This window comes from Cyclopterus lumpus, chromosome 11 (genome assembly GCF_009769545.1).
Source record: "Cyclopterus lumpus isolate fCycLum1 chromosome 11, fCycLum1.pri, whole genome shotgun sequence".
Classification (NCBI taxonomy): Eukaryota; Metazoa; Chordata; class Actinopteri; order Perciformes; family Cyclopteridae; genus Cyclopterus; species Cyclopterus lumpus.
The window spans coordinates 2,474,321-2,496,341 of NC_046976.1; the positions used below are offsets into that span (position 1 = coordinate 2,474,321).

General features: G+C 43.2%; 1 protein-coding gene across 1 annotated transcript in view; it reads left to right on the forward strand.

The window, feature by feature from the left end:
• LOC117739127 (nectin-1-like) overlaps positions 1 to 22,021 on the forward strand; it is a 113,890-nt gene that overhangs the window by 89,907 nt on the left and 1,962 nt on the right. The window contains exon 2 of the mRNA XM_034545419.1: positions 21,878 to 21,990. Coding sequence (XP_034401310.1) covers positions 21,878 to 21,990 — 113 coding nt within the window. The remainder of the gene's footprint in view (positions 1 to 21,877; positions 21,991 to 22,021) is intronic.

Here is a 22,021-nt window from a genome sequence, read left to right on the forward strand (position 1 = left end):
CGCGCTCAGCTTGGATCCTATTGGCTGGGCAATTGGTGTTTATGGGCGGGCCCCGACCATCGGATTCTTTTTTTTATTTACAACGAAAAAAAAAAAAAGCTACCATGAAATGATATGCGTGTATTTCTAGGATGACCCTAAGATTCGTCTGAGTCGTTATTACATTACATTACATTACAGGTCATTTAGCTGACGCTTTTATCCAAAGCGACTTACAATAAGTGCATTAAACCATGAGTCCAAACTTGGAACAACAAGAATCAAGCGAGTACAATTTCTTCAATAAAGTTAAACTACAAAGTGCTATCAGTAAGAGACATTTAAGTGCTACTAAAGTGCTACTACGGCTCTACCTTCCCTATTCAAGGTATAGTCACTAAGATGTGTTTTTATTTTGTAGAGACTTTCTGCTGTCCTGATGTCAATGGGGAGCTCGTTCCACCAATGAGGAGCCAGCACAGCAAACAGTCGTGACTTTGAGTGTTTAGCTCGAAGTGAAGGAGCTACAAGCTGATTGGCAGAAGCCGAGCGAAGTGAACGAGCTGGGGTGTGAGGTTAGACCATGTCCTGGGTGTGAGGTTAGACCATGTCCTGGGTGTGAGGTTAGACCATGTCCTGGATGTGAGGTTAGACCATGTCATGGATGTGAGGTTAGACCACGTTCTGGATGTGAGGTTAGACCATGTCCTGGATGTCAGGTTAGACCATGTCCTGGATGTGAGGTTAGACCATGTCCTGGATGTGAGGTTAGACCATGTCCTGGATGTGAGGTTAGACCACGTCCTGGATGTGAGGTTAGACCACGTCCTGGATGTGAGGTTAGACCATGTCCTGGGTGTGAGGTTAGACCATGTCCTGGATGTGAGGTTAGACCATGTCCTGGATGTGAGGTTAGACCATGTCCTGGGTGTGAGGTTAGACCATGTCCTGGATGTGAGGTTAGACCATGTCCTGGATGTGAGGTTAGACCATGTCCTTTATGTGAGGTTAGACCATGTCCTGGATGTGAGGTTAGACCACGTCCTGGATGTGAGGTTAGACCATGTCCTGGATGTGAGGTTAGACCACGTCCTGGATGTTAGGTTAGACCATGTCCTGGATGTGAGGTTAGACCATGTCCTGGATGTGAGGTTAGACCATGTCCTGGATGTGAGGTTAGACCATGTCCTTTATGTGAGGTTAGACCATGTCCTGGATGTGAGGTTAGACCATGTCCTGGATGTGAGGTTAGACCATGTCCTGGATGTGAGGTTAGACCACGTCCTGGATGTGAGGTTAGACCACGTCCTGGATGTGAGGTTAGACCATGTCCTGGGTGTGAGGTTAGACCATGTCCTGGATGTGAGGTTAGACCATGTCCTGGATGTGAGGTTAGACCATGTCCTGGATGTGAGGTTAGACCATGTCCTGGATGTGAGGTTAGACCACGTCCTGGATGTGAGGTTAGACCATGTCCTGGGTGTGAGGTTAGACCATGTCCTGGATGTGAGGTTTGACCATGTCCTGGATGTGAGGTTAGACCATGTCCTGGATGTGAGGTTAGACCATGTCCTGGATGTGAGGTTAGACCATGTCCTGGAAGTGAGGTTAGACCATATCCTGGAAGTGAGGCTAGACCATGTCCTGGATGTGAGGTTAGATCATGTCCTGGATGTCAGGTTAGACCATGTCCTGGATGTAAGGTTAGACCATGTCCTGGATGTGAGGTTAGACCATGTCCTGGATGTGAGGTTAGACCATGTCCTGGATGTGAGGTTTGACCATGTCCTGGATGTGAGGTTAGACCATGTCCTGGATGTGAGGTTAGACCACGTCCTGGATGTGAGGTTAGACCATGTTCTGGATGTGAGGTTAGACTATGTCCTGGAAGTGAGGTTAGACCATGTCCTGGATGTGAGGTTAGACCATGTCCTGGGTGTGAGGTTAGACCATGTCCTGGATGTGAGGTTAGACCATGTCCTGGATGTAAGGTTAGACCATGTCCTGGGTGTGAGGTTAGACCATGTCCTGGATGTGAGGTTAGACCATGTCCTGGATGTAAGGTTAGACCATGTCCTGGATGTGAGGTTAGACCATGTCCTGGATGTGAGGTTAGACCATGTCCTGGATGTGAGGTTTGACCATGTCCTGGATGTGAGGTTAGACCATGTCCTGGATGTGAGGTTAGACCACGTCCTGGATGTGAGGTTAGACCACATCCTGGATGTAAGGTTAGACCATGTCCTGGATGTGAGGTTAGACCATGTCCTGGATGTGAGGTTAGACCATGTCCTGGATGTGAGGTTTGACCATGTCCTGGATGTGAGGTTAGACCATGTCCTGGATGTGAGGTTAGACCACGTCCTGGATGTGAGGTTAGACCATGTTCTGGATGTGAGGTTAGACTATGTCCTGGAAGTGAGGTTAGACCATGTCCTGGGTGTGAGGTTAGACCATGTCCTGGGTGTGAGGTTAGACCATGTCCTGGATGTAAGGTTAGACCATGTCCTGGGTGTGAGGTTAGACCATGTCCTGGATGTGAGGTTAGACCATGTCCTGGATGTAAGGTTAGACCATGTCCTGGATGTGAGGTTAGACCATGTCCTGGATGTGAGGTTAGACCATGTCCTGGATGTGAGGTTTGACCATGTCCTGGATGTGAGGTTAGACCACGTCCTGGATGTGAGGTTAGACCACGTCCTGGATGTGAGGTTAGACCATGTCCTGGATGTGAGGTTAGACCATGTCCTGGATGTGAGGTTAGACCATGTCCTGGATGTAAGGTTAGACCACGTCCTGGATGTGAGGTTAGACCATGTCCTGGATGTGAGGTTAGACCATGTCCTGGATGTGAGGTTAGACCACGTCCTGGATGTAAGGTTAGACCATGGAGCGGAGTATTGTGGGTAAATTTAGGAGGTTGAAGACCAGTCGAGCTGCTGCATTCTGGATGAGCTGTAGAGGTCGAATGACATTAGCAGGTAGACCTGAAGGAGGGAGTTACAGTAGTCTAGCCATATGCAATTAGCTGATGATGCTCATCAGCTAATTGCTGAGATACCTGGGTTCCCTCTGGTGTGTGAATGTAATTGTGCGCTTGATGTGTGAGCGTTATGACAACTGACTGAGGGTGCATTGAGGGGTTCATAGGAGGGGGGCGGGCCTGTCGAGCTGAATGTGCAGTATGCAGCAGAATCAGCTGCTTCGTCAGTGATTGGTGTGCCCTCCACCTCAACGGGACTCCTCCCCTCTGAGTGATGATCTGGCCATGCATGGTTACCCTGGACAAAGAAATCACAATAGCAATCTAATATCTATATTATTTTATTATTCGGAGACAAACGCTGGATTATTTACAGTATATTGTCACATGTGTATCACTAACCTGTTTGACCTCATATAACTTTGAGTTGTTCTCCAGTCAAACTTTGATTCTTAAACTTGACCAAACTCACTTACATGAACACATGGAGCACAGCTGTGTTCCAGGGACCAATTAGGGGAAATTATTTTGTTGTGTTCCATTGCGGAGCGCATGCTTAACTCAATTTATTTCTAAGTTTATTGATATTGAACGCACTCCATGAGGTCCTCGGCAAAACACCCGGCGAGTTTGAAGTCGACGGTATGAGCGGTTCTGGAGATATGCGAAGTACACACAGACGGTGCAAAAGAAACGGCCTTCCTTTCTGTTGTGGATTCCCTGGAAACACTTCAATGGCCTCCAATCAACCCTGAGCCCTATGCTCCAGCCCCTAATTTAATTTAATTTAATCTAATTTTTTGTATACACTTGTCAAGCCCCCCCCCCCCCCCCCCCCCCCCCCTCCCCCGAGCGTCGCCGTCGCCGTCGGAAGCAAAAGCATTAACGTTGGCGTTCGTCGGCTGATCTTCCTTATTAATTTGTGTCCAGTTTTTTGCCACTTGCTTCTTGTTCTGGCAGAAAATATCAGTAATTAGGACTCAGTGCTCAGCTGGCCACATTACTCTCGTCTTAGTGTTTTACTGAAGAGTGCTTGTTAAAACGGACCGGCCTCGCTTTGAAATCAAATGAGCCAAATCCACCCCCATTGTTGGAGTCTACCAGTGTGTCGCAGTGATTCAGTCTCCGCCAACCCGGGAGTAAAATATGGCTCAGACTTTGATACATTTGTTTTGCTTGTAAATGTTGAATGTTTCCTGCTGCTGGCTTCTCCCTATAATTGATATGTATTATGTCCTCTGCTATTGAACACATGTATTGCTAGATATCAGTCACATGGCTTCTGTTTTGGCTGTTTTCAGGATGAACCGGCAGAGAAAAACCTGCTTCTAGGTCTGAATTTGTATTGAAACATATGCTGGTGGTATTATGCACCGTCAAGATTGACAAGTGGTTATTTGATTATATCCTGTAAAATATGTATGTAGCTTTTATCTCTCTCTTGCAAATGGAGGTAATGTAACATGCAATCTCTTTTATAATTGAGTATATGAGCGAACACGAGAGGGGCAGGTGTCAACTCGCACACACACACACACACACACACACACACACACCAATGAGCCAGTTTCCCTTGTGTGATAAAGCCTTTTAGTGTGCTGGGGCGAGAGTTAATAGGCAGATCATGCAGCAGGAGAGGAGGCACTTGCATGTAAGTAATCGCTAATGGCCTTGTGACAGTAATGCTAAACGCACCTGATTGTGCTGTGGGCGGACATAATAGCAGAGAGACTGGCTCTATGCGTACTCGGATAGCAGCCTCACATACAGACCTGGAGCTACAGGACGAACATCGGCCCAATCGAAAAAATAGAGATCGGAAAATAGAACCCGGCGATTGCTGGGAGATAAGTGTGAGGAGCCCTGTGCCAGGAGCAGCCTCACCAAGACAACATGGCACAAACTAAAAGTCAGTATCTAAAGTCACTCTGAATCAGGGTGTTGGTCAGGCACATGGACTGTACTGGTGTCACCTGTTGGTTTGTGGACTGCGTTTGGGCAGCCTCAAATTCAGTGTTTTGTCCGCCGCCATCTTGGTTTTTACAGTACAACCACGCGCTGAGTAAGACAGTTAAAGCTGTAAGAAGAAAACACGGTCAACCCCCAGACTGGACAATGCCGTGGTAGCGACCAATCACCTAAAGCATACTCTGCTTTATGGTCTGTTTGACTCTAAATGATTGAACATCATACTGTATTGAAGAAGACTTGAAACTAGATATTGAGACCATACACTCATGTTTACAATGTTTACTGAGGGAATAAATCAAGAGAAGTAGAGTCATTTATATAGACTTCTATACAACCAGAGGAGTCGCCCCCTGGTGGTCAGGAGAGAGAATGTAGGTTTAAGAAACTTCAACAATGGTCCCACTTTTCAGAACTGGAGGTTGTCGCCTGCAATCCAGCAATCTGGGAAAATGTGATGTGCACTTTTTTGAACAAAACCATTTATTAAACTAGAACGGGCACTCGGTAGAGCGCATACCTTCGCCGCAGCCACTTTTTGGTACTTGGCATGAGAGTGTGGGGAACAGTAAATTGATGTAACTTGATACCAGATATTGTGGTAAACATCACAAAAGAATTATGTATGAACATCAGCCTTTGTATGTTGCATGAGAGGGTGGGGAACAGAACAGTGAACATGTTGGTGCTGTTTTCATGCAAATCGGATAAGAATTGACTGTGTTATGACAAACCCCGCACATTTTGCAAGGTCGTGACCCCCCCTGACCTTCGACCCTCAACCGCTAAGAAGGGTTATGACGTCATTGTATCATGTCGTATATCACAAGATCGGGCATTGAATTCTGAACATTTTGGCATTAGTTGCATGCCAATTGGATAAAAATGTACCGCGTTATGATAAAAATATGATTTTGACCTTTTCATGACCTTGACCTTGACCTTTGACCCGATCGCTCACAAAATCTAATCAAATGGTCCCCGGATAACAGCCAATCATCCCACCAAATTTCATGCGATTCGGTTTAATACTTTTTGAGTTATTCGAATAACAAACAGACATATTTACAAATAAATACACAGCGATCAAAACATAACCTCCGCAAAGGTATTTTGCGAAGGTAATGACAGATTAAAGACGACGAAAAATATTATTATTTGCAGCCCTTATTCAGCAGTCAGTTAAGAATATTCCATCACTCTGAGGCACCCCATTAAAAATATCAGTGGATAAAGATTTTGGAAAGCAGAGATTCAGGGTGTGACGACTTTGCTGATGCTATTGAGTGTGAACGGTATCCTAGAAACTGAGATTAATAAAGTGTGATTGATAAAATGTAGTGGAGCAAGTTGTCTCCAAGGATGCTTTTTCTGGGCACACTGTTTTCCATGATAATTGGGGATACACAAGTTCCACAAGGACACAAAAGCATTGACTGAATGTTCGTGTTTTTAAATCTGGGCTTGAGTTTAGCTTTCAGATTCCAGTTTCAATTTGCATCAACCTTTTAAGGGGCACTTGTTATTGTTTCTGTCAGTTCATAGCAATCTGCAAAAATTCACTCCGTTTCCGAGATCACCCGAGTAGAGAACATGTGATGGTCTGTGGGAAGGGAAGTGGGAGTCTGAGTGCAAACATTGTAGTGGCTCCTGTGGTTTGGGGATTTCATGTCGTTCCATGTAATCTATTCACTTCTGCCCCAGTATCACTGCCGTACATTCCCTGATTCAACAGACAATATAAAAATGAAAGAAGATCCATATCATTTCAAGTCGTCTTTTGAATATTCTGTCCCAGTTTCACCCTCCCTGTGCCCCCCTTTTGCCTTTGCTTGTCCTCTCTACCAAGATTGGATAACCATCTAATTTGTTCAGAGCTACATCTCTTATATCTTGATCCTCTTCTCCTCTTTTCTGTTCTGTTTTTCTTCTTTTTTTTAAATAATTCCTTTTGATGAATTCCTCGCTGGCCTTTGATCTGAGCGGCGGAATGCGAGCGCATGGAGCAGTGGAGGCGCATCAGATGGGGAAGGCGAACCCTTCAGTGGAACTCAGAGAGAGAGAGATCCGCGCCGCCTTGATCAACAAGGCAGGGACATGAAAAGAAAAGGCCGCGCATGAAAGCAGACGTGCAACAAGAGCCAATCGACACGGGCGTTGTGGATTCTTTTGCTTTGTCGAGATATGACTCAGATGTATCCTTTAGTGCCGCTTGGCACACGGACAGTGTCACCCTTCGCTCTCTCCCATCTTCAACCTTGTGTCCCTTTTCCCGTTCCTTTGCTCTCTAACGTGCGGTTTTCCACCCGTCCTGTTGGTACTTCAGAAAGAGCATGCACTTATTGCCGGAGAAGAGAAGCTCGGCGCGTGAGCCGCAACGGCGGTCCGAGGTATGGAACCCTCTGTTCTTTACCTGGATGCTCTTGTTATTTACTGTGTAAATGAGAGGCTTTTCTCTGGAGTTATGCAGCAACGGCTCCTTGCCATTGACTCGGGTTAGTCAGGGAAGCTTAATCTGATCTTAGATCTTCTACTTCAGCAGAATCCTGAATTCATATTCATCAAGGCCTGGATTATAATATGTATTTGAAATATATGAATATAGAACAACTCTCTATGCCACAGCAAAACAACAGCGCTCTGCCCTCAGAAATGATAAGCACATGTAGTCACAACCATCAAGGAATGCATCATATGGCCATTATTCTTTGTACCCCTTCTAGTAATACGGTGTACTGCATTTTGACTCAGCAGATTATTAGGACATATTCTTAAAATATCATGACTTTATTCTAGTTAAATTAAGGCGAAATGTTGACTGTATTCTTTCAATATTAACACTTTTTCATCATAAAACTTGATATAGTTTTGACTTTACACTCTTAATAATGCAAATAAAAATGTATCGACTTGTTTCTTGAAATATGTTGACTTATTTCTCATTTAATCAGGACTTGTAATATAACTATATTATAATATATAAATGAAAGATGAGAGCCTTGGTACATTATTTTCCATTATGAATTTATATTTTAAAATGGTCACCTTTTACATAACCAAAAGACATTTCCACCATGATTTGGTGCGTACAATTTTACAGCAATGGAGAAAAGGAAGTATTTGATTCTCAAAAGTTTCCACCAGACCTCTTAATACGTGGCCTCCCACCCCACCTGGGTGATACTGCCTCGATACTGCCTCGATACTGCCATACTGCCTCGATACTGCCATACTGCCTCGATACTGCCTCGATACTGCCATACTGCCATACTGCCTCTATACTGCCTCAATACTGCCATACTGCCTCGATACTGCCTCGATACTGCCTCAATACTGCCATACTGCCTCGATACTGCCTCGATACTGCCTCAATACTGCCATACTGCCTCTATACTGCCTCAATACTGCCATACTGCCTCGATACTGCCTCGATACTGCCTCAATACTGCCATACTGCCTCGATACTGCCTCGATACTGCCATACTGCCTCTATACTGCCTCGATACTGCCATACTGCCTCGATACTGCCTCAATACTGCCATACTGCCTCGATACTGCCTCGATACTGCCATACTGCCTCTATACTGCCTCAATACTGCCATACTGCCTCTATACTGCCTCGATACTGCCATACTGCCTCGATACTGCCTCGATACTGCCATACTGCCATACTGCCTCTATACTGCCTCAATACTGCCATACTGCCTCGATACTGCCTCGACACTGCCTCGATACAGTGTCCATACTGCCTCTATACTGCCTCAATACTGCCATACTGCCTCGATACTGCCTCAACACTGCCTCGATACTGCCTCAACACTGCCTCGACACTGCCTCGATACTGCCTCGACACTGCCTCGATACAGTGTCCATACTGCCTCGTTAGAGTCTGCTTCAAGATCAAAAGATGCCACAAAGTCATGCTACCTTTATGTCATGTTCGATTAGTCAAGACAATGGCTCAATGGGAAGCAGTCATTGTTGTTTTTAGAGCAGCAATTTTTGTTGCTTGTTACATTCAGATTTGGTGCTTCCAATTATTCTGTGTATGTGAGAAAAACTTTTTATGAAATAATACCAATATGAAGTAGGAATTTATGATAACTATCACATGAGTGAATGATAGATATAAGATAATGAGCTATTTTTTGCAGAGTAATATTCACGTTGTGTGTATATTATTCATGACAACAAATTGCAGTTTCAAAAATATATATTGATGTGCAAAATAATGACAGGAAGAAAATATGAATACAGCCCCCGCTGTGTAAAGGCCTTTATGCAAAACGTCTCTTCTTTTGTGAGGTCTGCTCGTACGATGGAGCAAAGTCGGTCTTTCTCTTAAATGTCAGAAATCAATTGTTTCAGCCTGATGTTTTCCAACTGTGAGATTCAATCATTGGTATTAATCGACACCCCTGAAGTTGCTGTCTAAATCTACCTGTCCCATTGCGTGTTGGATAGTGTCATCCATGTATTGCCAAAGAGTAACAAGACACATTTCACACTGTGGAGGTTCACGTCCTGTCAGAGGTCAGCAGACCAAAAAGATGACAAGGCAGTATCACCAGACATATTAGGGGAGCTGGAACTCTTAGACAATGTTAATATTACTTTGACAGATGCCCAAAAAACATCTCCCAGAAGCAAAGACCCATGAGCTATACTCAAAGCACTATCCACTACGTGTCAAAGTTCACCCATTTACACACACATTCATACACTGATGGCAAAGGCCACCACGCAAGGTGCACTTTGGGGATTCAGTATTCTGCCCAAGGACACGCCGATCAGGCTGACTGGTGTAGCCGGGGATCGCACCACTGATCTCCCCTTTTAGAGGAGCCTCTGGTCCACCGCACCGGCTGATGTTTTCTGCTCTGTAGAGAGAGAGACACATTGTGTATATGACTCATACGAGGTGTCTGGAGCACTTCTGAGTTATATTTGAATCTCAGAGAAAATTGTCTTAAATGACTCATGTGGCACAAATTGGTTTGTACGAGCGGTTCTCACACAAGGCCCAATTGGGTAGAAGTTACTTCTAAAGTTACTACCTGTAGAGATGCATTTGCCTGTTAAGAACCCAGCATCTGTGTCTTTTGACGCACAGGCAGAGAGCAGTATATGCTGTGTACTCAGCATTGCACTCATGTAAACAAGATGGGCAGCAGATCTGACACTTAGATTGCCACATGTCTGTTTCATTGGATCCTTTTTATAAATGGATGACATACTTGACGAGGTGGGAGTTGAACGCTATCTACACTTAGGTACCTTACTATTTTCACTGTGATTAAATTGCATATCTACCACCTATTCATTGTGATAATAATGGCTTTTGTGTAGAGTATCATGAACCATGTCAGCCCCTTGTTGGTGGAAAGGTGCTGGTGTGAATGACTAATCCATGCCTCATCTATAATCAAAAGGACAAGATAAACCTGATTAAAGACAAATATATACAGTATAAGTCATTTAGTGTCAAATGCTAATTAATTGTGAATCATCTGTCACGCTCACTGTAAGTCGCTCTCTCACTCTCTCACATACACTGCAATCCATGTTATGGAGCTATGGAGTCTGGATGTTAACCCTAAATCCGCCAAAACTTCAGAGAATGTCTAACCTCAACCAATCAAGGTCGATGCCTAACCTAAAACATTTAAGGTAGATGACTAACCTCAACTATTTAAGATCAATGCCTAACCTTAACTATTTAAGATCAATGCCTCTCCTCAACTCTTTAAGATCAATGCCTCTCCTCAACTATTTAAGATCAATGACTAACCTCAACTAGTTAAGATCAATGCCTCTCCTCAACTATTTAAGATCAATGCCTCTCCTCAACTATTTAAGATCAATGCCTCTCCTCAACTCTTTAAGATCAATGACTAACCTCAACTATTTAAGATCAATGCCTAACCTCAACTATTTAAGATCAATGCCTTTCCTCAACTCTTTAGGATCAATGTATAACCTCAACTATTTAAGATCAATGCTTCTCCTCAACTATTTAAGATCAATGTCTAATCTCAACCACTTTGTGAGTGTTTCACAAATAGAGAATTACCATGGGAATGATTCATTTTCAGGACAGCAGACACATTTTAGAAATAATGCACAAGGGTTTGGAAAATATTTAAAAATCACTCCAAGCCCACGGGTCATATCAGTTTTTACACAGCTGGTGGAGCATTATGCAGCCCATTTCAATTTCAGTAAAAGAACACAGGCATGAAATCAACATAACTGGAGTTAATGGGTTGTCAGCCGACCACATGGTAACACTGAAAAGCCACCAACAGTGTAAAGATACCAATTATCTGAGCTGTCAGCTGCCCATTGCTGTTATTCCAAAATAAAACATCCCATACCTGTTTGAAAATCATTGGCAACAAATGAGGAGAATTCTATTACTTTTATGGAAGAGTTCCATAAATTCATCATAATGTTTAAATGCCTTTCCTTTACTAACGTACATTCAATTAATTGTCATGTTTGAGTGATCCCACGCAAAGGGGGCAACATGTGTTATTGTCACATGAGATGACTTGAAGCAGAACCATGATGTATGATGTGATTCAAATGTGGTACACAGAACAATGTAAAATGGCATTTTCTTGTTCATGAAAACATATCAGAGACCTGCATTGTCTCTTGGGATGTGCCTGGTGGTCTGATTTATCATTTCACTGTTGCATTCCTAGAATCTTGTTCCGCTCGTTAAAGGCAGGGAGCTAATCGCACAGATCAGTTATCAACAAAGCCAAAAGTTACACATTTACAGAGATAGTTGGGGATGCTTCCATCTGTGACACACTTTTCCAATTTCACATTTAAACTCCTCCGAAAAGACACCGTGCGCTTTCATCACATGTGCTTTAAGAGCTATAGCTAATCAGGCCAGGTCAGAGGCCAAATGGACTTATTCCTGCCGTAATGTGAAAGCTGCACTAAATACAGAGAATCCACATTGTATTTGTCCACTACGTATCACACAGATTCAATTTGTATCATTGGGTTTTTCCGTGTGTGTGTGTGTGTGTGTGTGTGTCTGCCCACGGGTCATCTCGCATGTTTCTTTGCTTATTGACGGTTTTATGCTGTCACTGACTGCTGACGCCACGTTTCTCCAGTGATCCTGATCTAGTTTTCTCCAAGGAGGACCCCGGCTCTTTGAGGCAGTGGTTGTGTATGTGCGTAGCAAGGGTGGGATGTGCACTCTACTGAGGGAACCTCTCCAGTGAAGTTTTAATCTGCTCAAGATGTCATCCATAGGGATGTTCCAGTCTCACTTTTCAAAAGACAGGACCCGATTTCTGTAATGATTTGAGATAATTATGCTGACAATCATTTTATTACAGGATAAGCCATATCAACGTGAAAGTTTCAGTTCTTGAATCACAGTTTCTTTCTATTTATTTGGGCTACATACAGTATCTTTAATAAAACCACATCTTATACTCAAAAGCAGCCACAGCAAAGGAATTATCTGCAATCTTTCAATCTTTAGCTTCAGTTTCTTGCCAGAATATGTGGACATTGATAGAATGAGATCGGTATTTGAAGTGATTTTCTTGCTTTCCAGTAACCACCTTGGAATTTTTCCATTAATATTGAATTACAGCTGTATTAGCATTGTCGTCTCACACCCACAGATTCCGGTAACTGTGTGTGTGTGTGTGTGTGTGTGTGTGTGTGTGTGTTTGAATCCAAAGCCGTGTCTGTGACAACAAATCAACCTGTTCCTCCAGCACAGTGTTGATCAGTGTCTTGTTCCTGAAAAAAGAAGCTGTCAGTCATCACTAATTCGGCTCCCCGGTGCGTGGCGGATGTGCCGGCCCCTCAACGCCGGCCCCCGTCTTCCTCTTCCCTCCACACCAATGTCCTCGGCGTCAGATTTGATGAGGTGTCGACCTGTGTAACGACTGTGCTGCGTGTGAGACGGACCACAAGTATTCATCACAGCGATAATGGGACGAGAGGCTGAACAGATTGTCTTTATGCGTCCTCCTTGAAGCTGCTTACATCTTTATTTGTTATGGATGGTAGTGACAAACTCGGGGGAAACTATACCCGACTCTTGATTTTTCTCCTCCTCTTTCATCTCATTGTTTTGGTTTTACAGCCCGCTGTTTTGGTGCACTTCCACATCGCTCACGCCGGCCTCGCCGGTTGTGTTCAGGGGGGAAAAAGCTCTATTAACCGACTTTAAACTGGACCATTTAACAGCTGAAGAGATGGATATCTTCCCCGGGAAGTGATGGAGACACACAGCAAACTAAAAGGAGAATGAAGACACTGTTTATCCTGCGTCCCCTGACTTCCTCCTTTACTCGTATCCATGAATACATAGTCTGACGGTTAAACGAGGTGGGAGGGAGCCTCGTCTCACATGGGCAACTCTTCGCTTTCCAGTCAGCCATATCAACTTAAAATGAGACATTGGTGTTGTTTAACAAAGCTAGTTTTGGCTGCCAACAAGTGACTAAAAAAATGATTTGTGAAATGATGGATGACCCTGATGAAAGCCACACGGTGGTCTGTGTGTTCTAAGTGTTGCTGCGTCTCAAGGTGAGGCGCTCCAGGCAGAGGTGATGTTTTTTATGCACTGGTCAATTTTAAGATTTGGGGCTTTGTTGGTTCTATTACAATACAAGAAAATCCAAAATTCACATGTAAGTGTTTATTCTAATACTTTGGCTATTTGTGTCTGTAGATTTCATCTAAATTCTCTAAAAGTTACTATTAGTTTTCGTTTGCATATGTAAATACAATATGTCAGAAAACCTGAACAAAAATGAGTTTCCTCTCAGACTCTGATCCAGAAACCTCCACTTGAGCAGCTGTCACACACACAACGTTACACTTTCATTCCTCTCTATTCTGAAGGTTTCTACAGAGAAGTTTGTTCATAGCTGGATTTATTCAACATGTCATCACTAAAATCACAGTCAAATATGTCAACAAAATAATGAGGATTTTCTAATCTGGCTTCATCCATTGATTTCATTCATTTCTCTTCTGGAAATTAGCACATAATTAATAAGACAATGCATCATTTGAATATTTAAACATGACATTTCAGAAAACTTGTAATACAAAAAAAAGCACTTCATGTCCTAATGTGAGTAATCAACTGGGAAAGTGGCACGGTGATATTTAGCAGTTAAATGTTAAACCTGTAGTTTCTATCTTGAAAGAATAATTTATTCCATGATTGAAGCTAAACCATAAACCCAGGGACAAACCATCAAGCCTGCCTGCGTTGTTTATAGGGAATCTTAGAATTGTACTTTACAGCAATATATGCAGTAAACAAAATGTAAAAACTATATATATATATAGTAGTGTATATGTATATACACTACATTATATATACAACAATGGACACCATGTTGATGTTGTCTCCATTCATCAGTCATCTTGACTTGTTTTTTTAACATCCATCTCTGGTGTCTGGCACAGTGCTATCGGTCCTCCTCTCCATCCTTCTACTCTTTCTGCCACTTCATGAGAAATTGCATTTTTCGTATTGAGATGCTTCTCATAAAATCCCAACAAGTAGCTGCGATTACAATTTTCCCTTATATTCATGGCCTCGGGCTTCATTTCGTCTCCATCGCTGTTTGTACCAGAGAGACAGATGATAAAGGGGGTTGAGTCCTTTAAAGGGGAGACATCATGCTCGTATTTTGGGTTTCCACTCGAACATGTTTACGTACTTCACGGTTCAAGTTATTTTTCTCACACTGTCTGGCTACATATTGCCGTCCTCACCCTCGGTCTGAAACACGCCATTTTAGTGCGTTTCAACGGTATCGCATTGCTAAGCAACAGCTTGTTTACTTCACCACCACCGCAACTGGAAATAACTCAGTTTAAATGTTAACGATTAAAACGGTGAAGGGTCTAGGTGTTGGAAAGTTGTGACTTCACAACCCTAATAAGATTCAAAGGGCACGGTTTTTAAATACGGCTCCTCGAAATCGCCGTTGCAATACTTTCACAGTATTTCTACTGCATCTGGACCTCCGTAATTCTGACAAATACTACTTTTTTTTTTTTACAACATGGCGCCTTTAAGAATATAATTGTAGCTGTGTCTTGTGACTGTGCAGCTCGAGAATATAATTGGTGCACGGACGGATTTTAATTCCAATCCCCTTTTTTTCTTTAGGTGTTACCTTAATACCTGACTATCATGCGGGCTTTAGTCCAATTAGTTCAGAGTAATTATGGTGTCTGAAGAAATGTGAGCGAGAGAGAAAATAAATGAAATTAGCCTCATTGTACATCGCCGTTACCGCCTGTTGGATCAATTCTCCACGGATCGGCTCTGGCTTTACAAGCGCCTTCATTCTCACCATTGTAACGCCTCTGACAGCTGTTGGCAATCACCCCGATAAAAGCTGACATAACTGACATCGTGACGGGCCGACAAAAAACCCAAACAAAACGGTTCACTACCCTCTCTCTATAAGTATGTGCTTCGGATGTTGATGTGCATGAGTGTGCAGCCCATCAGCATGTTCCTCACGCGTGCGCTGCATGACCGTCCACACAGGGAAGCTCCACACAAACAGGCAAATGCCACAAGCCTCTAAATGTCAATTAACTGTGATTCATCTCTGCGGTGCATCGGAGAGAGGGGGGGGGGGGGGGGGGGGGGGCTGCCACGTAGCTCACGGCCTCTCCTCTCTCGACTTCATTTGCGCTGAGACGATGCTCCGATCCACAGCGACTTCTGCGGGAGCATTAGCTGCAAATTGTGGGGAAATTGGGGTCGTGGGCGCATAATGAGAAAAGAGCTGAACATTTTTGATCATGGCGGTGCATTGACACATATCTGCCTGATAACATGGACGCGTGTATGTGTGTGTGTGTGTGTGAGTGACCCTAACCTAGAGTTTAACTCTAATTACTGTCAGTATCAATTGAGAAAGTGTGTGCTTCAGTGAGAATACATAACTGTATTTGACTGTAGATCAAGAGGCCGAACAAAAATATAGGCATTAATATTGTCTCGTCATTGAACTTGGGTTGTCCTGCCAGTGTTCTTGTCGTCATTTACTCAGCAGCCGTCTGCCATGTGTCTCTTTAGAAGGCTATTTAAAGACCACGCAGGGCTCCGCAGTAAGGGTTGCCAGGTTGCCATTGGCGGTTTCGGCAACCATAGAGGATGCCTGGTTGCCAGCCTTGCAACCACTTTCTAAAGCTAATGTTGCGCCCTGCCAGGTATGAGCTGCCTTGATTTGTGTGTGGGATTAGGGAAACTTTCCGGAAAGTTTCCACGCGAACTTTGGCTCGGGAATTAAAAAAAAAAAATATATGTTTTTTTGACTATGCACGCCTAGCACGCTTTAAGACTATGCACGCCTAGCTCAGCTGGACCCTGAATGCAGCTGGTTGGGAACATTGTCTGACAGAAACATAAACGTTTTTGAACGTCTTTGTCATCAGTGTCTGAACGTTTCAGCCCTATGCCTGGCAAGTGTGAGAGTGCCGAGTGGCCAAGAGCGGTATTGCAGACAGATAGAGATTTAAATTATAGCAATTTAACATATTGAAAAAAATAACTGAACTAGTTCATTTTTTGGAGCTGTGAACTTAGTTCAACATTTTGAATTATGAACTATGAACTGAACTAGTTCATTTTAAAATATGTGAACTATGAACTGAACTAGTTCATTTTAAAATGTGTGAACTATGAACTGAACTAGTTCATGTAGAAAGTGAACTTTCCCAACACTGTTTGTCATACAGCATATTGATTACTTGGTAAACTGAAGCCATGTTCATTTTAATACCAAGTTTATTTGTATACAGTAGACTAACTTTCTACAGCAGTGAGGAGGACGTTGATGAGGTCCAGGAAGAAAGCATTTAGATTCAGGGGAAGAAAAGTGGGTTGGGGGGTGGTGATCATAGGGAATACACCTTTTTTATTCAACATTCATGTTTTTGTTGTTCGATGAAAGAACAAAGTTCTACTCACAAAATGTCAAAAAAGTCAAAAATGTCATTTTTAAAAGTTGTATTATAAATGTTTGCATGCATGTCTGCTTATGACAAGGTAAATACAGTTAAATTACCCCAAAATGTTTCGTTTATTCCTGTTAATTCCCGTTAATTCCCGTTTATTCCCGTTAATTCCCGTGGAAAGTTTCCAACTTTGAATATTCCTGGAATTTTGCAACCCTGTGTGGGAACAAAGAATCTAGGAGAACATATTTTTGAAGTGATTGGCTTTGCTTTGAAAGAATTCTGTAAAATATGTTTGAAAACAATGAGGCTGTTGGGGGGGGAAACAATAATCTGAGATGTAGAGAGATCCTAACTTTTAATATCTACCATAGGTCAAGGTCCTACTGTACACTTCCCATGATGCAGCTCAATAGCGTCTTTCATTAGACCCTCTCTGCCTCCAAAATGCAAACTTTATTTTTTTTTGATAATAAGAGTTATGTTTCATGTTAAGAATTAAAAGCTTTATGTTAAGAGTAAGGTTATGGTTAAGAGTTAGGTTTTGTGTTAAAAGTAAGGTTTTATGTTAAGAGTTATGTTTTATGTTAAGAGTTAGGTTAAGAGTTAGGTTAAGGTTAGGAGTTAGGTTAAGAGTTAGGTTAGGGTTAGTCTGACGAATTCATTGCTTCAATCGACAACATTTACCATCAACACTGATTGGACATCCACATGAAAGGTGCTGAATATTCCCATTTAAGTAGCCTGGGGTAATTTAGCTGCTAACTATAGCAAACGTAGGCTAACGTCATGCTCCCCACAGCTCAAGTAAAGTACGGCTTCCAGATTGCGTTCTCCAGGCTTGATACAGTTGCGCGTAATCAGATGAACCAAACGGAAAAGTTTAAAACACACCCGTGTGAGTTTTAGCTCAGATGTTAAAATCCAAACGACCACAAGAGGCAAACTTTATTTGCTGCGAGCGAGTCAGTGCGCTCCGTCTCCATGGGGCTTTTTGGATCCAGACTCTGAGGGGAATGAATCATTTCTGATGCGGTCTGAAGCACTCCGCTCCCTTCCTTTTCACTCCTTCAGTGTCGTACTTTCCCCCTCCTCACATCTCTTTATGGCCCTACCTCACAGCTCTCTACTCTGTGGACTCCTTTCATTCTTCAACACTCTCGCTGGTTTTCAGTCGGCCCTCATCGTTTCCGTCTTCAGTCTCTCTGCTTCAGTCATTCCTTTAGTCACTTTGCTCCCAAAAAAAATGACTCTGCGCTGCTCTTTTATTCCGTTGCATTTATGCTTTCCTGTGAATTCTTCTTCTTCATGTTCTTCTCCTTTCTCGGGGCTCATTTCAAACTCTTTTTTCAGCATTTCGCTTTTAGTCTCCCTTTTTCCTTCTCCGTCATCCCCTCTTCCTCTCTTTTTTCCTCACTCTGTTGTCACTATTTCCCCCTTGCGTCACAGAAGACCATTATGAATAACCCCACGCTTTGTGTGATTTGTGGCTTTGGTGTGTGTGTGTGTGTGTGTGTGTGCATTTCAGATCCTCTTTGAATAGTGGGAGTTGCGTGTTTAATTGGAGGGGAATACATTTGTGAGTTTGTGCATGAGAGAAGAAATAAGAAAGTAAAAGAATAATGTGACGGAAGGGTAATAAAATAACGTGGAGCGAGATGAACCTATGGTTCGTTGCTGCTGTTGATTCAGGCCTGTGCACGTGTGTGCATGTCTGCATATATGTGTGTGTGTGTGCCTACATCTCACAGTGGGAATGGTTGACAGCCCATTGTGTCCCTCAGGGAAGAGACTCTGGTACAATGACTGAATCAGGCTTGTATGCACTCACATTACAACCAGATTGTCTCTGATTAATGCACGCACACGCTCAGTAATCATGCACACCGTCAATTTGGAGGACGTCACATTTACTCGCATTCATTTCCCGGAGACCTCTAAAGGTACACAAGACGAGATTGGGAACATTCTGTTTGCCTCTAAATGGCTCTCAACGTGGTGAAAAAAGAGTTGGAAGCTAGAAGCTAGCGGTGCTAGACGCTAGCTTTGCTAACAGCGCTAACTACGGCAAACGTGCTGACAGAGCTAACAATGTTTACCGGGGGCCGAGGGGCAATGGTGGGTGCAATCGCGGCAACTATCTGCTGTATCCGCCATATGGGGTGCAACATGCAGGGACAGTAGTGGCTATGTTAACAATGCAAGTACAAGCTCTGATATCACACACAGAGGGAGAGGGACTTTATTATCTGCTCATCCAACTATATCTTTACATATATCATTTATATGAATGCTCGAAAAGGTCCATTATTGCTATTTTAACCTAAACCTCACCTCATCCTAATTTATCCTAAGTCTTCACTTTAAATTGTTTATGGGGACGTGAATGTTGTCCCCAAAAGGAAGGTGGGTCCCCACAATGTCAACGTGTAAACATATTCATGTCCCCACAACAAATGTTATATGACAGACACACATACTCTACACACAAAAGTCAGTCCTGCAAGTCAGGTTGCATACATGCCCCCCCTCACACACACACACACACACACACTTTGCATTCTTTGGTAATGTGACTCATTCTTAGGCTCCACCCCAGATGTCCTATTCACCTCCATGCATTGGCATGTAACATATTGTCCTAATCAATCCCTCACACACTAAGAGGCTTTTTCACTGGAACCACCCGGGGCTTGCTTGCGGTTAGCTTCTTGTGAAGCGAGTGAGAGGCCGGCTTTCCCGTAATAATTTTATCTTCACAGGCGCAGAGGCTGACTGACTGGGCAGAGGGGAGGTGGTGGAGAAAAGACCTTGGTGGGATTTGATCCCGGGTCAGCGGGGGGTTCATGGCAGGGGTCAAGCAGAGAGCAGTTAAAGGAGCAGGGCAGGAAGAGGGGAGAAAGCAAGGCGTCATTATCTGTTGGAGTTAATAAAGTGAGCATCGAGAGGTTTGATGATGAGGTTCATTGTAGCAAAATGAGTGGATTCAAAGGCAGGAACAATCAAAGACTCTTTTAAGAATGTCCCCCGGTTGTGTTTGCAAGCTGCCAAACACATTGAGCCGCTGGACTTGGACTAGATTGCATTAACGAAGGATTACAACTTCTCTGCTTTGCTCTCTCTGATGCTTCCTCCTTTTTGTTTTTTTCTTCTTTTCTCTCATCGAGGCATTTTCTCTCCTCCTCCGTCTCATGATGACAGGACTTACAAGTTCATTCAAGTTAATTCATTTCAACTAATGTATTACTATATATAGATACAGATACATACAGTATACAGATACACTCATGCGCTCGTGTGATTGGTTGAAAATGAGGGCGACATCTGATTAGCTACAGATAGGTCTCTGTTGAAAAAAATGCATTTGCGAATCCAGCCACAGCATGGGAGTCTCATAAATCCACACACACATGTGGAGCAATCCACAAACAAATGCAGTGCGATCGACAAATATATACATACAAATCCACAAACAAATAGAAGAATCCACATAGAAATGCAAAAATGTATTTGTGATTTTTCTTTTACAAATCCTAATTTATTTATGTGTGCATTGGAATGTATTTGTGAATCGTTCTGCGTGCATTTAGAAATCAAACATATTAGTAAATTGTTCAGTGCGCATTTGTGAATCTTGGTGTTTGCATTTGTGAGTCTCTGTGTGAATTTGCAATTATTGAGACTGATCTGACCCCATAGTCATGGCCTACATCCAGTTTAAAGTCTCTATGTGCGACTAATGTGAGCAGAATGTATCCTACTCAAGGTTTGTTGCTGCTCTCCAGACATAAAGTCTCAAGTGCAAGTTCTGCTCCAACACTTTCATGGCTTTCCTGGGTGTACTTGGACGAGGACACATGGCACGATCAGTCGGGACACTGATTCATTGAAGAACGCTTTTCTTCCAAAAGATGTTTTTCTTCGCGTTCTTAATGGAACCCTTTGTCTTCAAGAAGAAGAAGAAGAATAATAAGAAGGGGTTCTTCAGAAGCAGATGTTTCTGGCTAGAACCGCAGAAAGAACAGTTTGGAAACCCTTATTTCTCCGTTCAATTGAAGTCTTACAACATATGATTTGGGCTCCCAGCTCTCGGACTGAGAGATGAATTTTGAGAAAAAGTCATTTGGACTTGTCCAATTGAACCTCAGTATTGCAGGTCGACAGGTACTGCACGGTGTTGAGACGATGCTCGGCTCTGAGCATCCTCCTCTCATCTCTGTTTAAGTCAGAACAGACTTGTTTTAGGGGAACCTGTGCGGCACTGCTCTCTCATCGCTGCTTTTCATACTGAAGTTAGGAGTTCCAGGTGCCTTCTACTGACTTTTAAACACATTGAAGAAGCAGAAGTAGTCGGGCTGCCGTGGTGTTCCCGAAGGCGCGCCCCCTAGCGACGCCTCGTGGTCTACGAGCTGTATCGTAATGAGGAGGGCCGAGCTGAAAGAAGCTGGCTAAGACTCTGCCCGAGGCTTCTTATCAAAGGCTCATGATTCAAGAACATTTTTTGGGGTTTCTTGAAAGAACGTCTCTGATTTCTCTTCCACTTTCTTTCTTAGTTCCCCCTCATTTTCTTTCTCTTTCCCTCCCTCTTCCCCATACATCGTCCAGACCATATGAAGTTGGCTCATCTTTCCTCACGACAAAAACAAAGATTCATAATGAAATACTAATACTCCATTGTTACCTACGCGTAGGTGGTGTTTTTGCTTTGGTCTGTTTTCTCTGTTTGTCAGCAGGATAATGGAAAAAACTCCATTGTGAGATCTTGTATTTGGCCTTGGCGTCGCTCTTTTAGTTATTAGCAAGTGGTCTTTTCTCTCTCTCTATCTTCCCCCTCTTAGCCTCTGTTTGTTCCTCTTTGAGACCCGATACAAACAAACATGTTTAATTATTCAAAACAATATTGGTTTTGTGGATGATGCATAATCTCCCTCTTGGTCTCCTCTTTTCGCCCGCCTCCAGGTATCGGGGCTCAGAAAGTGCGAGTCGAGGACGAGCTGGAGGCGTATCCCACAGAGTCTGTTGATCTCCGCTGCGAATTCATCGATGGAGGAGGCCGAACCAAACTCACACAGGTAGGAAGTTGGAACGCAACATTGCCCTTTA